Below are 23,519 nucleotides of genomic sequence, written 5' to 3'. Positions count from 1 at the left end.
CCAGAGTGATGTCATGCCTGTTAAATTCAAACCCTTAATTATAGGTTTCAGGTATGCCTAAGGGACAGAACTCTGCAGAGCAAATTGCAACACCTTAGTTGACTTGGGACATTCCTGTCCCTATGCAAATCTACAATGAAAATGTCTAAAATATAAATAATTATCAGGAACCACTGGTCTGTTAGCCAGTTGCTAGTGAAAATCCAGGGTGACTAGTTGTTTTCTTTAAATATCTTGGTCACATTTATGAAACATTGGTCACGTCATTCCACCCTGATCACTGCTTATTACTATTAGATACATATCAGGGCCAGATAATAATTCTATTATTACGGAAGTGTAAGGGTGCGAAACTGAACATCTATAAGTTTTATGGCCGTGGGTAGATAGAACGACGCAGTGAAGGATACATTCAATGCTGGAGCATGCACCAAAATAGCATCACACCCCAAACAGAGAAAATTATTTTCACTTTCAAATGTCATTTTGTCAACAAAGATCGGTTGAATATTGAACCTGAAATAATCATCTGATTAATTGCGTTTCTGTATCTAAAAGTAAGAGTTACTCCCAAATTCCCTACTAACTTAACATTGGCATTTTGGGGTCAGACTGACAGAAGATCCTATATGTTTACTCACTTATCAAGGATAAATAGGCCCTACTATTTCTTCAAAACACTTTCTGACAATTCGAAGATTCCGCCATTGACGTGCACATGCGCAGTGAGTATTTCCGGACATATGCCCTTCGGTAAAAACACTAGTGTATTAATCAATTTTAAGAGTGTAATACAAGTAATTATGCACATTACGTTATGCACATTATACATAAGCTGCAAGTTGGCAAATATTTCATTTCTTTGTCTTTCAAAGTGTAGTTTTCTGCTCTTTTTGCAAACTTTAGCCTTGCTTTCTGCCTTCACCTTTGATATGAAAAACTGTTAGCAACAGAACTTATTAAATGTATGACGTCCAACATTGAGACCGTCTGTCGATTGAAAGTAATAAAGACACAAACTTTATTTTTTCCAATTCTGTGTGCGTTAGCTGTTAAAAGAAAAGAATGGCAACATGTGCAAACACGCCAAGATATAAGTGAACAATTACAGAAAGAGTAGAATATGAAGGAAAATGACATTTTTCGAAGAACCCAGTTACAAATCTAAAACATTTGCGTGGATACAAAAGAAATATTGTTATACATTCTTATATAAAATACAAGCATTTCATTGATGTAATAAATTGCTGTTGTAACAGTTTATCGTTGCTGTATTTGCTACTATGATATGGCAGGATTGACACTTGTTACTAATTTTTTTTTAAACATTATCCTTAAAACCATTAAGACAGGCTCAGACCTCCCCATCCCTTTTGTTAGTATATCATATGAATCATTCTTGGAATTATTTACACATGACCTCTTTGTGGACAGTCAAGGCTTCATTACACAAAGTAATCTAAGCTTATGTGAACCTTAACAACTAAGATTAACCACTACCTTAGCCTGAAGTTACACACGTTTCACAAAGCAACCGTAGCTCAATCTTAATTCGGTGTGTCAACGTTAGCGCTGAGGTCCAATTTCCTAAGGCTGTACGACATTGCGTGCTGAAACCATCACTCACTATGCACATGTCAGTTTTCTTTGCCTATTTCCTAAACATTTTTTGAGTGCCGATATTTTTAGACCGATTTACAAAATCGTCAAATGTAATCGTTCGATGGGTTCGATTCCCGACATGGGTACAATGTGTGAAGCCCATTTCTGGTGTCCCCCGCCGTGATATTGCTGGAATATTGCTAAGAGCGGCGTAAAACCATACCTACTCACTTAACAACATCCCTACGTGTTGTTTAAAATACATGTGTAATTGCTGTATTTAATTAATCTAAGGTAGAATCATGCAGCACAACAAATTCTGGATAAACAAGTTTGTGTAGTTCCCCCTCAAATTTAGAAGAAAAAACTTAATCCAACCGCGAAAAGAATCTTAACACACAAAAATCCTGTCTCGACAGTTTATCTGAATGATCATCATACATTACTTAAAAGTGTTAATTTCCTTTGTATGTAGAATATCAAGGGTTAACAATTCTCAAACACGGACAGAAATACCGGTTGTTACTACATGTACTAAGGACGTCATTAATTACACGGGCACGGGTGGCCCAGTCGTCTAATGCGCCGCGACTCGCTGTGCAGAGTTGCGTCCCTTGGAAACCTATGATTGTGGGTTCGAATCCCGGTTCACCCCGATTATGTTTCTAGGTTTGTCAGCGCCATACCCGTGCTCATGGGTTTCACCGAAGTGGTAAATGTCTGAGACCTGCATCACTTCGGGTTTTCCTCCCACATTAAGCTGACACGCCGTGTTATAACTGGAATAATGTTAAAAGCGGCGTTAAACCCAACTCACTCACTCATTAAATACACATTCACAATGTACTCTGGGCATCAACTCAATCGTATCTTACTTAAAGTTCCTTAAATCCTTATTTAATACTTCAACTGTTAATTCCAACCAGATAGTAGCAGTACATTCACTGGCATTAACACATGTTAAAGCTTTCCAGCCTTCGCTTATGAATTAATGTCGACCGTTTTCTTCGGGGAGTGTAGGGGGCGTGTTCAGCTCCAAAACAAGGTATGTCGCGTCATGGGAAATTTGGAAAATAAACGTTACTTCAACTGTATGGTTTCGCTCAAAGAATTGTTTAATTGAATATCCATGCCTCGGAAATTATGCGCAGACGAAAATTAGCCTACTCGTGCATTTCATAATTGACACTGAACAAGTTTCGCTGCCCCGTCCTTAGGTGACATTGTAGATTAAATATCTCACATACAAGTGTTAAAAGGTATACATTTCCTATGAACACACAATGCTATTTACAAAGTTGTCAAATGTAACACATGTTACTTTCTTTGTAAAGTACAGATTCTCGTACTTTTTTTTTTATCTAGACTACTAGTTGTCGGACTTTCATTTTTTAGTCGAAGCCTCGGTGGCTGAGTGGGTTAGATCGCTGACTTTGTGTGCTGGCGATTAGGTGGCTCGCTCTGGCAGTGTTGGTTAGAATCCCGGACGGGACTCGCCCCCCAAAAAGTACGAGAATATGTACCTTACGAAGAAAGTGTTATCCCTAATATAACATTGGTTATACATTTCCTGATATTGTGAAATGAATAATTACATTAAGCACATGAAGCTGTGAAGATCCGGGGTAGAATAGGTCTTCAGCAACCCATGCTTGCCGTAAAAGGCGACTAAGCTTGTCGTAAGAGGCGGCTAACGGGATCGGGTGGTCAGGCTCGCTGACTTGGTTGAAGCATGTCATCGATCCCAATTGCGTGGATCGATGCTTCATGATATTAATCACTGGATTGTCTGGTCCAGACTCGATTATTTACAGACCGCCGTTATATAGCTGGAATATTGCTGAATGCGGCGTAAAACAACAAACCAACCAACATGAAGTTATATGATATTATGTTTTCTTTAACTAATATCGCATACATATATGTGTGGAACGTATGGTATCTCGGAAGTCATAAAAATATTAACTTTGTCAAGGTGACACGCACGTTGAAACAAACATGTTATTGGCCAACTATCACCCCCACCGATTGATTATATGGACCCAGGAAAGGCAGTTCTTACAAGTGACGAATGATAGTCTCTCCTCAGATTGTGTAACAGCTTCAGAAAATTGTTTTCTGTTTATATTTAAGATATTGTATCATGAAAATATTTAAGAAAGGTACATTTAAGTGTTAATAGATGCATTTAGGTGTTAATTGATCTCAGAAATCTATTTCGCAAAAGCGTAAACAAATTAAGTCATACACATGATAACTTGTTGTTAGGAAAACCCTCTTCGTTGACATTGAAAGTTACCGCTATGCAGAGCATACGGCATTTCGTTATCTCGTCGCTTCCACGAGCAGTAACGGGCCGGTACTTGTCAACGACAGCAACGTTAAATATGCCAATCAAGGTAAAGACGCTTTGATGTCGCTTAACATTTCTATTTATTATATGCAGTTAGTTTTTTTTAGACCCTAATAGGGGTAGACCGGTCATGCTCGGCTTTTGTTTTTAGCAGGTGCCCGTTGCATCGAACATTCCTTACAGGTGAACCTGGATCTGAGTTGATATGCAAATGAAGTGTCTACAGTAATGTGTCATGACTTCCTTGTAATAAATCTTACTATAAGATCTTGTGTTTAAAATTGGGATAGTAAAGTTTGTAACGGATACTGATATTTCATACCACAAATACGTCAAATAGTGTGCATGTGTCAATAACATTGATTAAAGGATATATAGATCTATATATACAAATGTAACGGTATAGGATCGAGTCATTCATGTCTCTCAGAAAACTCATTACCCAATACTTCCATGAATTTTTAGTGATTGTCTCGATAATTTTCAATTCATATTTGACGAATGCAATACACGATATTATCAATACTCTCCAGTAATGACCTATATTATTGATTGGGCAAGTGTGGGCTGTGTATTATTGATTTGAGAGAGGTGTGATTCAGCAATTTTCCATAGCTAGCAAATTATAAAGAATTGAGGTCCGGGCCATTTTGGTACAATGACATACACCCATATCAAGAGGTTATAACCTTGCTTCACTTGGATCCGGGTCAGTGGGGTAACCTTAGCTGCCTAGATGCAAAAGGCTTTATGCCTCAGAAATTATCTGCTTTACCAGCCTGAGATATTGTCAATGAGACAACTCTGCTCACTCACCTACTGTTTGAAATTTTGAGGGTGATATAGTCTTACAAGTTTGTGTTACAAGTTTGTAATAATAAAATTAGTAATGTAGTAAATATGTTTTGTTTTTGAAGTAATCTTAATCTGTTTGTTGATTTGTAGTGTGATGGATGACATAATTTAGATGAATGACTGTCCTTATGCCTCAGAAATAATCTGGTTTACCAGTCTGAGATATTGTCAATGAGCCGATTCTTGCTCACTCACCTACTCCCATCTGACTTTTAATTCAAGTGGGGTAGGCTATCAAGATAACTATCCACATCAAACACGCCAGACAAAGGATTGAATGTGAGAATTAGTAGTGAGAAAAGTGTGGCTGTGTACATCAGTTAATGTTGATCACCTGCCACAACAATCCACCATGATCTCCTTCCTTCAGGGGGTGGTGGGTTAGCCTAGTGGTTAAAGCGTTTGCACGTCAAGCCATAGACCTGGGTTCGATTCCTCACATGGGTACAATGTGTGAAGCCCATTTCTGGTATTCCCCGTCGTGATATTGCTGGAATATTGCTAAAAGCGGCATAAAACCATACTCACTCACTCAACCCCTTTGATCTAATATCTGTTGAATTCTAGTTGATTCTCATTGACAAGCACATACCTGTTCTGACCAAACTCCCAGTGGTGGTTCACAATCAAGATAATTTCATTTTGATGTTTGAATACTTTGGAGATTTTATTCATATTAATGATGTGGCAGTTTTGACACCAAATAATGTCTCTCCCATGAATCATAGTAACTTCATACCAAGTAAGTATCCCAATAGCATATGTAGAATTTATCACCTCAACTCATCTCAAACTGTTACCTTCTGATTGTCAAGCAACAATTCTGATTAAACAATAAAATTGTATGTATTTTTAGACTGACTGAAAGTTTTTGCACATTGTCCGTTCAGTAGCTGTCCATCCATTGTGAACTTTGACATTTTCAATCTCTGAAACTACAAGGCCTATGGAGCTGAAACTTTGTATGCATGATCCTAGATATGATATGCCTTGTGTCTTTATTTTCTTAACTTTCATGTCATGTCTATGTTGTGTCATATTTCAGTGAATTAAAAAATGCAGTCTGTAATTATACAGTTATTGTCTCGGTGTGAATTTGTTGATGTATCCTGTACATTAAATCCATTCCATTTTGGTTTTGCAGAAATGTGCAACCTCACATTGCTCGGCTGATTTATGACATAGCTTGTAGAGATAATATATGACTCAGTGCAGCTTATGCACTCGATGTCCCCAGCAACCCTGTTGCTAGGCTCACATCACTGAGTTTTTTTGTTGCTTGTACTTCATGCACAATAGTTCACAAATAACGTCACAGGATGTAGTGAAGTGTTTGTAAAATTGATGGTTTCTGAATTCTAAAGAAAAGGCTTCAGGAGATCCTTGTCCCCAGGTCGAAAAATCCAGTCTAGTCACTGCTCCCCTCCTTTAATTTCCAGCTTCCGTCACCATTCGGCAAAGTCCGGCAGGAGTCATTGTACATTGTGTCTTTGCCCAGAGTGTCTTTGCATTCATTGTTAAAGAATTAGTGACCCGTATATTCTTACATGGTAACTCCTAGTTCAAGCTCCTCACAGCGATAGCTCGTTCGCGGAGCTCTCTAAACTATCACTGCCACCAGTCAGAACACCCCACTGTGAAAGATGACCACAACCATGTTTGGAGTTGAACTCGCAACCGAATGACTGTTATGTTTACAAACAAGTGACGACTGTTGTGTCGCCGAATACACTTACCCCTGCTAAATTATTTCTTTGTTTGTCAATTTAAATTTCTATTTCATTAAAACAATCATGTAACTGATATAGTAAGAATGTAAGGGAGAAGTTGATCGATTTTCCATCAGTCTGCAATCTCGAACCAATTTGATTATACAAACAACAAAGTAAATTTATCTGGAAAACATGGTCAGTCGTAAACCTTTTCAAAACGAACTATGATGGCATTCCCAAAGACAAAAAGTATGAACATTACTACATTTGGGGTTGGAGGGCAAATTTCATTCTTGTAATGGCCGTGCCCACACTGGTGGCAGCGATGTTACCAAGAGTGTAACGAAGTTGTCACTTGCTGGGAAGGAGCTTGCTCCGAGTTGTCAAACAATGGCTGGTATATTGGTTGTCACTCATTTTGTCTGTCATTCCAGGAAGGAGACAAACTCCCAGCAGTTGACCTTTATGAAGGTGACCCTGGCACCAAGGTGAACACAAAGGACTTGTTTGGTAAAGGAAAGAGTGTCATCTTCGCTGTTCCTGGAGCGTTCACACCAACATGTTCAGAGGTAAGACATCCATGGTTTGTCTGCAGGTGTCAGAGCTGCAGATAAGCATCTTATTTGTGTAAAATACCCCCACCCACCCCCCAAAAAATATTCAAAACTCAATTACTTTCAATTAACTTGCGTACAGAAACTCATGCATTAAATGAAGAACTCAAATGTATAAAAACAGAGCGCATAAATACAAAATGAAGCTTTTTCGGAAGGCGTACAAAGGAGATAATTTCCAAAACACAATTACGAGCTAATTTACTTTCCGAGTCAAGCCTATATATTTAGAACAGTTATATACATCTAAAACATTATTTCCTTTTTTTTAAAATCTTAAAATGTTCATTAATTTGGGGAAAAACTCAGTAGATTGATATATAGATGAGTGAAAAAATATTGGTTACCCAATGAAAAATGTAATAATTTAATTAAAATAGAAACCCTCGAGTAAAAACTCAATTGCTCAAAAAGTTATCTGGAGCTCTGAGGTGTGATAGCTTGGTATACATGAAGCATCTTTCAAAATATCTTTCTACATGTCTGCATGAAGGATTTACAAGGGGTCAGACTATGTGGAGGGGGTGGTGGGGAGCTGTGTATTGATTCGATTGTATAACAATGCAGTTATTGTGATTCTCAGGTCTGTATTGTGATTCGAATTGCAATATATTGCCACCAAGTGCTATTGTTTCTTCCACTTTCGACTTGCTCTTGTTTCGTGACCAAAATAGAGCCATATATTGGCTTTTCTGCTTTTGTTGTGAATGATCTGGTAATCAATGGGCTTGGCTGCCATTTGTAACCATAGTAATGCTCAATCAAGGGAGTTTACACATTGACACATAGCAGTGCATACCAGAAATATTATTCGTCAGAGATTAGCATCACCAGGATTTAATGCATTTATTTCATTATTGAAGAACCCAAAGAAATAGCTTTATTTACATATTTGCCCAAATATTCCAACCCATTTGGCATGTTTAGAGCACATCGCAATATGTATGGTTGAAGGTTTCGATCACCGTGTACTGGTAAACCGGTAGTACTGTGCAGCTTAGCCTATCATACAGACCCTGAAACAAATATATCCAATACAGCCCATGCAAGTCTATAATGTTTAGCAAGTCTAGATTACTGCAGTATCTGAAAATGAAGAAAGTCTCTGGGCTCCTTTTTATTATATTTAATAACTATAATTTAAGAACTGGGTTTTTTTTCTGTAAAATATGTTCATTTCAGAGACTAGATGTTGTCTATGTACAGCCCTAGCAAATTTGGAAAAGCAAAAACATTATGATTTTTTAAATTTTTTTAAATGCTATTTTTGCATTCGGAAGTATTGTAACATTGCATTGAATGCAGTAATACCAAAGTCACATGTACACAGTTATGAAATATTAAGTTATAGTTTATGATAATCTTATAACTTTGGATATCTGTAATTCCAATTTGGGAATTTTTGCAAACATTTTCGTTGCTGAGGACTTGGAGCTGAATATCGGCCTTTGAGCTTGCCTTGAAATATCACTGGAGATTTGTCAAATTTTATTACCTTAAAATATTGTAAAACCAACAAGGGTTTTGTTAATTTTGAATATATCTTTTTTTGTTGGAGTGTCCAAACATATTTATGTAAAAGTTTGTAATCTTGATAGAGACTTGCAAATGAGTGTTTAATATTAGGAATAATGTATTAATGCATTGACACATCTGATCTATTTTGATCAAATTCAAAACTGTTTTGATCATGACAATATCTGTGTATGGCTTGTATTGGAGACAGTTGAGACGGTACATGCAGAACCCGTGAAGATTCCGGGGTAGAACAGGTCTTTAGCAACCCATACTTGCCGCAAAAGGCGACTATGCTTGTCGTAAAAGGCGACTTTCGGTATCGGGTGGTCAGGCTTGCTGACTTGGTTGATACATGTCATCGATCACAATTGCGTGGATCGATGCTCATGATGGTCAATCACTGGATTGTCTGGTCTAGACTCGATTATTTTACAGCTGGAATATTGTTGAGTGCGGCAACAAACAAACAAACAAAACGGTAAATGCAGTCGAAGATAAACAGTTTGGAATATTTTGACAAAGTTCATTTGGTCATAAGTCCTTGGGTCCCCCCTTCAAAGCAACCTTAGTGCTAAGGCGATTATGTAACTGAAATACTTTGACAAAAACTTACAATGATCATAGCACTAAGATCGCTTTGTAGAAAAGAGCTCAGGTCCTCACTCAAACATTGAACTAATTGCAGATAAATATACAGTTGTAAATACGTTACCGGTACCCTTTACATTCCTCAACAGGTTTTTTGGCTGTAATGTCTCATTATGTTCACGTGTTTTTCACTTTCAGGTCCCTTTCAAACACAATGACTTTCCTGATGAGATTACATATCCTGAATGTGTTGTTAATGTTAATGGGATTTGTATATCAATAGACCTACTGCCTACTGCTCTCTCTGTGGAGTCTCATATACATGTATATGACCAGTTATCGCCAGTTATATGACCAGTTATTGCCAGTTTTGTACATGTTATTTCTAAAATATTCCCCCTGCATGAAGTTAACTCTGCCAATAATTTTTATTTGTGTGAAACTGAGCAAATGTGCTTATTTCTGTGCGTGGAAAAAGTTTCTGTAGATTTCTGGACCCACTTGCACAAAGCAATCTTAGCACTACGACTATTGTAAGCCTATGTTAAAGTGTGGGAGCTACGATCATCTTAGTGCTAAGATCGCTTTGTGCAAGTGATCTTAGCGCTAAGATCGCTTTGTGCAAGTGGGCCCTGGTATAACGCGACAATAGGGAATCAGAACAGTGTAAATGGAAATTTCCCTTTGACCAACTGTACCATTTATTGCCATCGTCTAAACAGCAAGTGCCACATGATCACGCACACTGTTTCCTTTATACAATTTTTTTTTTTTTTCTCTGGAAACGCACTCACACTGGAATTTTTATGTTCATTACAATTATTAACAATTTGTCCTCTGCAAATTGACGTACACCCAAATTTGATTTGATTTACACATGCTTATCCTCCACACTATGTGCTATGGATTTCTCGATATATACAGGGTTATATATTTTTTGAAAAACAGCTCAAATTGGTTTTGGAATTGTAATTTTGGGAAAATATGACAGACAGGTAGTAAGCTATGACAGAACAGAATGTGCATCATCGTGTTATTGGATTTTTCTTTACGCATGAATTAGTCACGTGACGCATGTGTGTCATACTGATGTCACAATGGGATGAAATGGGATAATACATTAATTCATTTAATTGTTACACGAGTTTCGTGAAATCACTATGACACACGTTTAAGTGTAATAATTTCTTTATAACTCATTATTTCTTAATGATTTAAGCTCCCCTTTAGAATAATGTAATGATCACAACCGCCGTCTTTGAAAACCACTATTGTCAAATTACGTCAACAACCTTTTAGTGCTTCCGACCTCACATCACAATAAGATTTGAATGAGGTCAGTGATGATGACTTTAACAATACACTGGTGCATGTAAAGCGATATTTGCACTAGTGCACATACCATTTTCATGAACTTGGTTATTTTCAACCTTAGGGGTAATAAACATTAGTCTCCCAGACCCTTAAGAATGAAATAAAGGACGCACACCACCTACAAACAGGATGAATCCATGCAATATTAGAATAATATAAAATTTACATACTGCAGTTTTCATCGGAGCATGTTTGTAGCAGGGTCATTTCAATTAAACACAGCCTGGGCATAAATATTTTTTTCAGAAGCTAAAACAGGAAGTTGCCTCTTATAGTATCAGCACATACATAAGCGAAATGGGGAGGAGGTGGCAGTGACTGCAAGTCTTTAAAAAACTACAGTGGGGGGGGGGGGCATTAAAACACTGTTCAGCATGGGAAAGGGCTGGGAGGATGCAGTGAGGAAATGCCAAGTACAGGTCACAGCAGGCAAATGTCATCCCATTTATGTAATAACTTTTTTTTATTATTGTGATTTGAAAATATCCGTATACCAGGGTTTGGCACGAGTCCAAATTTACTACCCTGGTATCGAACCACCTATTACCTGACCCCACCTTGGGGCACACTGCAGGTCTCAAGAGTTGGGAACAAAATATCTGATTGGGAATTTAGTTACATTTATCAAGCGATCAGATCATGTGTACACTGAAGTTGACAAAAGCCTTATCTTAACTCAAACATATACAAGTCAAAAGGATTGTGTGTGTCGTCAGAAAGAAATGCGAACATTAGCTTGTAGTGTAACCACTGAGCTATAGTAAGTTTTTATCATGTTTTAAACAATGTATCGCGTGACTAACAGCAGGTTCAGGTAGTGCTGTGGATAATCGGGTCCTACTCTGGACCTACCCGACCCGAGTACCTGAGTTACCCATCACAGGCTTACTGAATACAAACTCCAATGTGTTTTTAAGGCCAAGTAAAAGTAAATATTAAACAAATAATTGAAGACAGAAAACAAGTCTTACAGGGGTAGAAATTAACACTAGCCTGCAAGCCCAGGCCAATTTTATTTATGTAAAGGTATCCTCAGGGCTGGTAAAATTTTTAGAAATTTGGGGGATATTGCTGCATGTTGTCACAATTCGGGATAGGAGACTTTCTTGGTTAACGCCTATCCCACCAAGAAAATCCACTTAGCAAAGCTGTAGCCAACAAGCACGTCATTCAAGAGGGAGTTGCACCTTGAATGTCACTGTAACTTAGGTGCATCACATACAACATGCTGTATTATCGAAAGTAATTTACACAGCCTTTGGTCAACATGAAAAGTCTGTACATGATTACACTGTCTATGTATCTAGTGTTCATTCTATTTGGGGGAAAAGGAGGGTCCCTCTTGTGATAAAAAGGTGGAGTTTTCCTTAACAAGGTGTGTCAGAATGACAAACACAAATATAATTTTACATCCTTTTGCATCCCCCCAAATCCTGTGAAGATCCGGGTCAGAATAGGTCTTCAGCAACCCATGCTTGCTGTAAAAAAGGCTACTCTGCTTGTCAAAAGAGGTGACTAACGGGATCGGATGTTCAGGCTCGATGACTTGGTTGATGCATGTCATCGTATTTCAATTGCGTGGATCGATGCACATGTCAATCACAGGATTGTCTTGTTCAGACCCGAGTATTTACACACTGTCGTCATATAGCTGGAATATTGCCGAGTGCGGCGTTAAACAATAAACAATATGGCCAAGTCGTCTAAGCTGCTTGAAGTCTTTGTAAAATTGCATTCTGTTGGAGTGCCAGGAACCTATGAGGGAGGGTTTGAATCCCAGTTTAACTCCTGTGGATACCAGCACGGTACCAGTGCTCCTGGGTTTCACCAAAGTAGTAAACATCTAATGTCTGAGACCTGCAACACTTCAGGATTTTCTCTCACAAGCTGACAAGCAGTGATGAAACTTAAACCTTGTTTAAAGAGGTGCTTAACCACACTTGGGTCGTGACAAGCATCTTGAATTTTGTGTTTTAGTTGAAATAATGGTTATGTTACAAGTGCATTGTTTTATATATCAAGTTTCATTGTGTTTGAAACTGTGCACCATGACAGATTCACTGTAGTATTATTAGTAATATTAAGAATTCGGTGGTACCATATTTTGTTAAGTAAATTAATAAAATGCGGTATTGAGAATGAACCATGTTTTTGTTTCAGAAACATGCTCCTGGCTTTATCCAGAATATCTCCCAGCTGAGGGACAAGGGAGTGACAACAGTGGCGTGCATAGGTGTCAACGACCCCTTCGTCATGGGCGCCTGGGGCAAGGCACTGGGAGCAGATGACAAGGTGCACAACTCTTAAAGTATCTGGGACAAGTTAACGCAGCAATATTATTGTCATGCATATTAATGCTATTTCTACATTGAATTTGCAACATACTCAATTCGGATTTGTCAATCAGAGGTCAATCAAATCACAATAACCACCTCTGATTGAAACAGGCGCAGCACTGTGGAAGAAGAGAACCTCTTTCTCAATCATTGTTGGGAGGAAGTGTGAAATAATTATATGTACAGTGACAGGTTATAAGTTTCACTTGTTTAAAGTATATGTGGCAATAGATGATGGGAAGAAAAACAGTATAGAAATTGACGGAGGGACAACAATGAACTTTGGGGCCTTTCTATATCCGACTGTGACATCATATGTTTTGTGTCACAATGGGTGATGTATAGGGATTTTGCTGGAGGCAAATGTAATGAGGTCATTTTCATGATTTCAGCAAAGTTTGATGGGATGTTATTCCATACCATCACTAAAATTGAAAATATATGGACTGAAACTCTAAAACCATTATCAGAGCTCCAGATAAGCTGCGTATCTGCGTAAAATACGCATCAGAAATGCAGAAATATGCAGTAAAATACAATCCAAGCGTATCAAATACGCAACGAACATTACAGATACGCTACAAAAATAAAACTTGTGCCTATCATCAAAATATTGTGAAGTAACCCTGCGTATTCGATTAGCAAACAGCAACTTATTTTGAAATTATAAACGGACATTTCGTCAACCTTGCCAAACTCCACGATGACAGTTACATCATGATCATTTGCCATCACACTTTCTTGTGGAAGTATCGTGGTAGTTTTGAGTCCTATAAAGCTCTCGAACCCACACGACACCAGTTTGCAGGGACTAGATGAATAGTGTTTTTAAATATTTACCTTAAATACCCACATGTGTAAAAACTAGTGGGCAACAGAAATTTGAATACCCAGATACAATTACTGATACCCAATGATTTTAAAATGCATGGGTAAAATACCCACAGCACCAAAAGCTTATCTGGAGCTCTGCATTATTATAGTTGCATGCAGTGTAGAACTAAACCTTGCAAGGCTTTCTTCATTTCTTAAGGGGTGCCAACTTCGTATTGGCTTACAAAGTAGCTATGCTACACACTTTCTGTGTCTGTTATAATGGAGAGTATGGTATAATGGTGTAAAACAAAACAAATGTTGACCATACACAACACCATGGTTTGTTGAAAGGGTAGTATTGGCATTTCCTTGATTCAGAAGCGATGGAAGGTAGCACTCCATGGCAGTCCCCTGTTCAATGAAAATGGATTATTCATGGTGTTCCAATCTTTTTGACACATTGTTATGAAATGTTTGTTTGGGATAATGTTGTATCCAAACTATAAATGATATTATTATGATTTATGATGTATTTCATACACCCGTGAAGGTCCGGGTTAGAATAGGTCTTCAGCAACCTATGCTTGCCATAAAAGGCGACTGTGCTTGTCATAAGAGGTGAATAATTGGGTGTTCAGGCTCGATGACTTGGTTGATGCATGTCATTGTAGCCCAATTACATAGATTGATGCTCATGATGTCAATCACTGGATTGTCTGATCCAGACTTGATTCTTTACAGACTGCTATCATTTGGCTGGAGTATTGCTGAGAGTGGCGTTAAAACAACCTCAAATCTTAAGGGGTGGTGGGGTAGCCTAGTGGTTAAATGGTTCGCTCATGACACTGACAGTATGGGTTCAATTCCCCATATGGTACAATGTGTGAAGCCCATTTCTGGTGTCCTCTGTCATGATATTGCTGGAATATTGCTAAAAGCGGCGTAAAACCACATGCACTTACTTGCTGACCCTTGTCTGTGAATATCCAGGGTAGAATAGGTCTTCAGCAACCCATGCTTGCTGTAAAAAGCGACTAAGAGCGTCGTAAGAGGCGACGAAAGCGAACAGGTAGTCAGGCTCGCTGACTTGGTTGATGCATGTCATCGATCCCAATTGTGTGGATCGATGCTCATGATATTCATCACTGGATTGTCTGGTCCAGACTCAATTATTTACAGACTGCCGTCATATAGCTGGAATATTGCCGAGTGCGGCGTTAACCAACAAACCAACCAACCAACATTGTCCATAGTTCCGAGTTTCCATTACTAAATATATATAAGACTTGTATGAACAATTGTTTTTTTAAGCTAATCATATAAACAGCTTTTTGATCTTCCATTTGCATCACTTGTCTGAAATGGGTTACAGGTGCGAATGTTGGCAGACACAGGCGCTACCTTCACTAAGGTATGTTTGGTAGTTGTGTGATGATGATTGTAAGTATGATAATGTATTTGCTGGTTGTGGGATGATACACAGATGCATCAGTCGATCACAATATTTTACTTCTTGATACAAGTATCGATCACAGTCACACACTAAGTAAAAAGTATTGATTATTACCTTAAATGTATTCTTTAATAAATGTTACACCAAACACTTATTACTAGGGAAAATAAGCAGTGGAAATGTAAATATTTTTATCCATTTCGCCACACTTGACACTGTCAACGGTAGATCGTTAGCATGGTTAGTGTGCCAGTTATTTGGCCATCCTGTCTATGAAAAAGATGGCTTATGCACCACAGATTATAGCACATGCATGTATTTTGATACGTATTGGATTGTGAGCAAGGTATTGTGATACACATTGGATCCCAAAGTTGGTGTATTGTTCCAGCCGAGTACAGGCAGTCTGATCGATAGTAAAGATCTATTCAGTTATAAAATGGGTCTTACCTCACAAAATGCATCTTATTACTTGAGCACCTTGATTTAAAATATGAAAATGTTTGGAAAATATCTGTGGATGCCCAGTTTACAGTACAAATGTTTTGTAAATCCTGCAATCGACCTAAATATGCACGGATGTCAATTTCGTTATGTGATGTTGATTGTACTTTGCATAGACTCATTCAGCAAGGGTGGAAACTGGACTTTTAAAGTGAGTTAACTCCCTTGCCTAGGGAAGATGTCCCATCGAATGACCTGCAAAGTTGATATTTTTATGGGTGGTCCATTTCACGAGAGAACTTTATCGGATCACGAGATGAGTAAAACATGGTATTTGATAAGAATGCTGACTAGTGTTTTTTGTATTATGTATTTTCTTTCTGGTCTTCAGGATCTTACTCTGTTGTTCTACTGAATTGTTATTCAGCTTCAGTGAGATGTCAATTTAATTTTTTCAGATGCCGTATTCGACGTAATAAGCGCCCTGCTCTAATAAGCGCCCACAGCGATATAATTGCTGATATATTGGCCAGTGAACAATCCCAATTAGCACCCTTTCCGATTGATTAATGTACACAAGACTTATTTATTCACGTAAAATACGCACTCGTGTGTTATATGCACTCTTAATTATGGGCAATTAAATTCTGGAAAAATATATCTGTCGTATATAAACATTTCAGGCTGTCAGCGTAACCCACGAAATTTATCTTTCAATTCTGTTTTTTTTCCACCAAAATAATATTCTCATAAGAATCCCCCTCCCCCCCATTTCTAATTTTGAGAGCGCCCTGGGCACTTATTACGTCGAATACGGTAAATATATATTCTCTTCACGTTATGCATTATTTAACCCCATATTTCAGTATTTGCATACAGTGTAATCATTATGATAGCTGACAGAAGAATCTGACACTAATCCAACATCAAATAATGGATAAGATATACAGGGGACATAGGATTTAGCATCATTAGGACCAATGACTAAAATACCCTAGAATTCTTGTAAAAATCGCCCAGTGAGGATTGAGGATAAAATTGTCTTCAACAACCCAATGTTGCTGTAAGGCAACTATGCTTGTCATAAGAGACGACTAAAGGGATCGGATGGTCAGTATTGCTGACTTGGTTGATGCATGTCATCGTATCCCAATTGCATTAATTGATGCTCATGACATCAGTCAGTGGATTGTCTGGTCCAGAGTTGGTTATTTACAGACCACTGTCAATATTGCGACGTTAAACAACAACAAACAAACAATAAAAGAAATCTTGTATAAATCAGACTTGGAAATTAACACATATCTGCTCTGAGACAAGAGGGGTATCAAATTCAGGTAAAAAAATTAATTGAAAGAAAATTTATCTAAACTTCAATTTTGCACAATTCCTCACAATAAGTGGATAGAGATATTGAATTGTGGGCCTGTAGAAGCCATTGTGTCCTCCCAAACCAGTCAGGTAGTGGTGATGGCTCAATAAGGAAACACAGGAGATAACGCCGAGTGTGAACCCTCCATACTTCCTCCTACTCTCACTGCGTCACTGTTTCACTATCAGGGCATTTCCTTGTCATCAGTGACACAAGCATCTCTGATGCAGCCTTAAAAGTTAAAAAATAATAATTTAGCTCCAGATTTACTGGAAAAAAACTCCTATACCTTGCTGAGTAGGAAACAAATAATGTGTCCTTATCTTGCAGACATATTGGAATATTTAGAGAAATTATACATTGTTATAATTTACAACTTCTTTTATTAACACTAAAACTACTAACTGTGAACGTGCTAATAGTTTTTGTCATAAAAATAAAGAGCACCTGTTATGTTGGAAAAAATTATTCAGCTCCTAAATATAATAAAGTATATGATCTAAACCAAACATCCTGACCCTGAAAATCAAATGGCTGCTGCATTATTGATGAATACAGGTGGCACATAGATATGTGTGCCTCAAAGATGGCAGTCTGGTTGGGCGCTTCTCAATTTATTGAACTGTTTCAGAAAGTTGGAATGGACATGGACCGGACCGAACGACTTGGGGGAATTAGATCCAAGAGGTTAGTTCGGCACTAGAGGAAACTAATGAATTCATTGTATTTCAGAAAATTGAGATGGATGTTGACTTGACGGCAGTCTTAGGGGGAGTAAGGTCCAAGAGGTTAGTGTAAAATGTCGCCTGGGAGTGTCTCCCGTAGACGTAGCTGCTGTTGTAGATGCTTGCCTTTAACTCTGTCTTTTCCATGCTATGGGACTGTAACACTTTCCTGTTTCCATGATTAACTACACGTCACTATCTGATGAGATAACAACACAACGTTCTGGAATGTATTGAGATAACTCCCTGTATCCATGTATTACTACACATCACAGTGTCCTACATGTAACAATACAACATGGTGGGATGTATAGGTGATAACTCCCTGTATCCGTGTATTACTACACTCACAGTGTCCTACATGTAACAATACAACATGGTGGAATGTATTGAGATAACTCCCTGTATCCGTGTATTACTACACTCACAGTGTCCTACATGTAACAATACAACATGGTGGAATGTATTGAGATAACTCCCTGTATCCGTGTATTACTACACTCACAGTGTCCTACATGTAACAATACAACATGGTGGGATGTATAGGTGATAACTCCCTGTATCCGTGTATTACTACACATCACAGTGTCCTACATGTAACAATACAACATGGTGGAATGTATTGAGATAACTCCCTGTATCCGTGTATTACTACACTCACAGTGTCCTACATGTAACAATACAACATGGTGGGATGTATAGGTGATAACTCCCTGTATCCGTGTATTACTACACATCACAGTGTCCTACATGTAACAATACAACATGGTGGAATGTATTGAGATAACTCCCTGTATCCGTGTATTACTACACTCACAGTGTCCTACATGTAACAATACAACATGGTGGGATGTATAGGTGATAACTCCCTGTATCCGTGTATTACTACACTCACAGTGTCCTACATGTAACAATACAACATGGTGGGATGTATAGGTGATAACTCCCTGTATCCGTGTATTACTACACATCACAGTGTCCTACATGTAACAATACAACATGGTGGGATGTATAGGTGATAACTCCCTGTATCCGTGTATTACTACACATCACAGTGTCCTACATGTAACAATACAACATGGTGGGATGTATAGGTGATAACTCCCTGTATCCGTGTATTACTACACATCACAGTGTCCTACATGTAACAATACAACATGGTGGGATGTATAGGTGATAACTTCCTGTATCCGTGTATTACTACACATCACAGTGTCATACATGTAACAATACAACATGGTGGGATGTATAGGTGATAACTCCCTGTATCCGTGTATTACTACACATCACAGTGTCCTACATGTAACAATACAACATGGTGGGATGTATAGGTGATAACTCCCTGTATCCGTGTATTACTACACATCACAGTGTCCTACATGTAACAATACAACATGGTGGGATGTATAGGTGATAACTCCCTGTATCCGTGTATTACTACACATCACAGTGTCATACATGTAACAATACAACATGGTGGGATGTATAGGTGATAACTTCCTGTATCCGTGTATTACTACACATCACAGTGTCATACATGTAACAATACAACATGGTGGGATGTATAGGTGATAACTCCCTGTATCCGTGTATTACTACACATCACAGTGTCCTACATGTAACAATACAACATGGTGGGATGTATAGGTGATAACTCCCTGTATCCGTGTATTACTACACATCACAGTGTCCTACATGTAACAATACAACATGGTGGGATGTATAGGTGATAACTTCCTGTATCCGTGTATTACTACACATCACAGTGTCCTACATGTAACAATACAACATGGTGGGATGTATAGGTGATAACTTCCTGTATCCGTGTATTACTACACATCACAGTGTCATACATGTAACAATACGACATGATGTGTGTGTCTGGTGGGGCGGGGTGGAGCAGGATGGGGTGGGATGGGATGTGTGATGAGGGGGTGTATCAAACCTTATTATCATGATACAGATTGTATTGTTACAGTCCTAGTGTCCATACTCTTCTCGTACACTGTATTTAATCTTCACCACATGCATGCTAATATTTTGTCCTACCTGTTTTCTTTTATTGTCTGTTCTTTAGTATTGTGTTTTGCACAAGTGATCAGGGTAATATGAGACAAAAACTACATTAAGTTCTACAGCTTAAACTCCATAACCAGCTAAACCCTGACCTTTCTGAGGTAGTGATAAGATATATGAGGTAAGATTTAACATGAAACCAGCATTGTATTTGATAAGACTGATGTCAGATAATCAGTGGACAAAGTTTCTCACTTTGGCAGGAGTATCCGGAGACGTATTCTACTCAAATAATTTCGGGAACATCTGTTTCAATCAGCCATGACAGATTAATTATTTGGTGGTCCTAAACTTTTTCTTTGAGTAGTATAATTGGTCATATCCAACATAGTCAATTAAATTTTGAAGTAGTGTGGAATGTGAAACAGCTAGATATTTACTGGTCTTGGAATAATGGATTTGTGGCAGCTTTTAACTCTGTTTGGTATATAACATCACCAAATATTTAATATTAACATTAATATGATTTCTATTTTGAATATCCATGAGGATTATAGTTATCTTTTTTTTTTTAATAAAATTTTATTTAGCCAGCTTAGTTTGACTGGCCTGCTATTTTGACGAACCTACAAGGGATATGGATTTTTCAGTATTAATCTATTAAACAAAGGTATCAAGGTAGAGTTTAGAAGATTTGTCCTTGTAGATGTGGTTTGTTGTTGGCTTCTTAACTTTTGACTTCTTCACTTTCACGGTCTGTACTTTTCATTGTTTTTCATCTGTTTAGCAATTCTTGAATAAATAGTCTGGAAACTAACACTACTTTTTCTAACAATACTAACATTAAGACATGAAAATATATGAATGAAATTTATTAACAAGAACAAAGCCTGTTATTTAAAATAACTCTATAACTATATACATAAGGCATTTTGTTTTTCTATACAAAATTATCAATTGTAATTTATCAACAGTAACTGATACAATTTGCCAGTAGTTAGAGGCCATTCTGTCCGCTATGTTTTTTAATAGCCATGTCTGCAATGATTTCCTCTAGGTATGCGATGGTTGTGCAGGATGGCGTTGTGAAGGCCATCAAGGCCGAGCCGGACAACATTGGTCTTGCCTGCAGTGCTGCTATTGAGGTGATGAAGCTGTTGTAGGAAGCACTGCTATTGAGGTGATGAAGCTGTTGTAGGAAGCACTGCTACTGAGGTGACGAGGCTCTTGTAGGAAGCACTGCTACTGAGGTGACGAGGCTCTTGTAGGAAGCACTCGTGTGGTGACAGTGAGACCAGGCTTTTTTCATCATTTGGTTTAAGGATTCCAAGACCTTAAGAAATGGAAAGTGGAGAAAACATCAAGTCTCCAAAGTACTTTTTTAGTTTTCTGACAAATGCAAATTTGACTTACCGGTATTTAACAGAAGTGAAGTTGTATTTATGACAGAGATGTTTTGTTTCATAAAAATAAAAGGTACAGAATTTAGAAGTAATTTTATTCATCTGGATAATAAGGCAGTCTGTTTTTACCTCCAGATGTTGGAAGGATACATTTATCCTTACTGTTACCTGTCCTTCAGATAATTTTTTGTTTAATTAATTTATCAGTGCTCCCTGCACAACTCCCTAGCTGTCGTCTCTACGTTCCATCCAGCTTACTTTATTTAAACACATTTGTGTCTGGTTTTAATTTACTGGGATTTTGTTACAGCCATTTTACAGGTTGTGAATTTCAAGTCGACATTTCCTTGGTTTGACTTTTATACTCAAGATCTTCATATACCTTTATCGCACAAAGGATCTGGAAGTATGTATCTGGGAAAAAATGTGTGTCTCTCAGTCAGAATAAACAAACATGTTGATATTTTGTTAGAGTGTACATAACTCTTCATGTCACGGATATCAATTGGACAGCCTGCCATATCTAATCAGTTTCCAATGGGAACATGATGTTACAATGTTGGACATGACTTTTCAATGTTTCTTGAAAAACCCTTATGGAGTGATTCATGTTTTATGCACAATTTTTATCAGCATCTATAAAGATCTTAAAGCTGACAATTCCAAATCCAAATTTTAGATGTTTTTTTTGTGGATACTTGCCGGTCTGATCACACATCTTCTGATCACATTTCCAAATGTCTAGTTGTTTGTTTGAAATTTCCAGGGTGATAGTCTTACAAGATTGTAATATTAAAATTATTAATGTAGAAAATGTGTTTTGTTTTCAAGTAATCTTAATCTGTTTGATTTGTAGTGTGAAGTGGATGACATCCACACCACACGCCAGACAAAGGATTGAATGTGAGAATTAGTAGTGAGAAAAGTGTGGCTGTGTACATCAGTTCATGTTGATCACCTGCCACAACAATCCACCATGATCTCCTTCCTTCAGGGGGTGGTGGGTTAGCCTTGTGGTTAAAGCGTTCGCTCGTCACGCCGAAGACCCGGGTTCGATTCCCGACATGGGTACAATGTGTGAAGCCCATTTCTGGTGTCCCCCGCCGTGATATTGCTGGAATATTGCTAAAAGCGGCGTAAAACCATACTCACTCACTCACTCCTTCAGGGGGGGGTGGGTTAGCCTAGTGGTTAAAGCGTTTGCTCGTCACGCCATAGACCCGGGTTCGATTCCTCACATGGGTGCAATGTGTGAAGCCCAATTCTAGTGTCCCTTGCCGTGATATTGCTGGAATATTGCTTAAAGCGATGTAATTCTCACTCATTACTTCCCTCTAGTCAAATCATGTCAGTTATACAGATCCGTGTTTACAAGATTGGGATTCAGCAACCCATTTTCGTCGTAAGAGGCGACTAACAAGATTAGGTGGTCGGACTTGCTGATTTGGTTTTTGCATGTCATCGTATCCTATTGCGTAGATCGGTGTTTATGAATAAATCACTGGATTGTCTGGCCCTGATTTGATTATTCACAGGTGTCGTGATATAGTTTGAATATTGTCAAGTGCAGCATTAAATAAACAAAACTATATCTGTAATACAACATGGTTGTTGCATGGACCCTACACAAGGCTTCCTTGATGATGGAAAAAAATGAAGAGGAAATGCCACTGGAGCACGCTGATAAAAACTGCTTGTGGAAGATTGGAGGTGGTACTTCCTATGGCAAAGGAAATCTGGTAATGGTTGTTAGTGTGGCCATGCTCAAGGGCAGATCCAGCATTTTCAAAAGGGAGGGGTCCAAAATATCAAAATCCTCTGTCAGTGGGGGTCCGGACCCTAAGGATCTGCCTATTATGCTGAATTCAGATGGGAAAGAAATTAAGCTGAATCGTATTAGAAAACTGACATCTGATTGGCTCTGGAACCCTCATATCCTTCCTCCAGATTGGACAGTCAAGGTGTGTTCAGGGTTCACTTGAGCTGACCTATGGAGGTGTCCAAATCTATGATTATACTGTCATTGACGATGGATGTGACTTTCATTATTGTGTCATTAAGTTAGGGTATTGAAACCTTCCAAAACACAAACTACATCACAAAACATGACAGAAGTTATGCATTTGGTGATTATGACTTATCAAACTTTCAAGATAACAGCTGTTACACCTGCCACTTTAACAAATGACAGAAAAGAGGAAATGCTTGTTTGCTTGAAAGGGAAAGTATTAGGGGAATTATATTATTAATTGTGCTCATAATATAAATCATTGCCTTGTCGGTCCAGTTTTGAATATTTACATGCCGCCATTATTTAGCTGGACTATTGCTGAGTCAC

General features: G+C 38.1%; 2 protein-coding genes across 5 annotated transcripts in view; one reads left to right on the top strand and one right to left on the bottom strand.

Moving 5' to 3' along the window:
• LOC124118645 overlaps positions 1 to 906 on the bottom strand; it is a 35,917-nt gene extending 35,011 nt beyond the window's left edge. For both annotated transcript variants that reach the window (XM_048402924.1, XM_046480850.2), the window contains exon 1: positions 642 to 906. The gene's annotated coding sequence lies outside the window, so the exon portion shown is untranslated. The remainder of the gene's footprint in view (positions 1 to 641) is intronic.
• Positions 907 to 3,875: 2,969 nt separating this feature from the next.
• Positions 3,876 to 21,995, top strand: LOC124118708 (peroxiredoxin-5, mitochondrial-like). Of its 3 annotated transcripts, none has more exons than XM_048402921.1 (7): positions 3,877 to 4,001; positions 6,957 to 7,091; positions 12,777 to 12,908; positions 15,141 to 15,179; positions 17,770 to 17,825; positions 20,836 to 20,923; positions 20,959 to 21,995. In XM_048402921.1, exons 1-7 carry the CDS (start codon positions 3,906 to 3,908, stop codon positions 20,974 to 20,976), a joined length of 564 nt encoding a protein of 187 aa, XP_048258878.1. In that variant the 5' UTR covers positions 3,877 to 3,905; the 3' UTR covers positions 20,977 to 21,995. The 3 variants fall into 3 exon arrangements, with proteins under 3 accessions (XP_046336903.1, XP_048258878.1, XP_048258879.1); XM_048402922.1 differs by lacking the exon at positions 17,770 to 17,825 and adding an exon at positions 17,669 to 17,724; XM_046480947.2 differs by having other exon boundaries at positions 3,876 to 4,001; positions 20,836 to 21,995.
• The last annotated feature ends 1,524 nt before the right edge of the window (positions 21,996 to 23,519 follow it).

This window comes from Haliotis rufescens, unplaced genomic scaffold, assembly GCF_023055435.1.
Source record: "Haliotis rufescens isolate VD_foot unplaced genomic scaffold, xgHalRufe1.0.p SCAF_3, whole genome shotgun sequence".
NCBI classification, from domain to species: Eukaryota; Metazoa; Mollusca; class Gastropoda; order Lepetellida; family Haliotidae; genus Haliotis; species Haliotis rufescens.
Note: the sequence above shows the minus strand (reverse complement) of the source record. Positions and strands in the feature narration are given on the sequence as shown.

Bases quoted from the DNA above. Each gene is read 5' to 3' on its own strand.
- LOC124118708 (XM_046480947.2), top strand. From the start codon at position 3,906: ATGCAGAGCATACGGCATTTCGTTATCTCGTCGCTTCCACGAGCAGTA. The intron at 4,002-6,956 runs GTAAAGACGCTT...CTGTCATTCCAG, and splicing joins CGTTAAATATGCCAATCAAG to GAAGGAGACAAACTCCCAGC. The intron at 15,180-17,769 runs GTATGTTTGGTA...ATTGTATTTCAG, and splicing joins CAGGCGCTACCTTCACTAAG to AAAATTGAGATGGATGTTGA.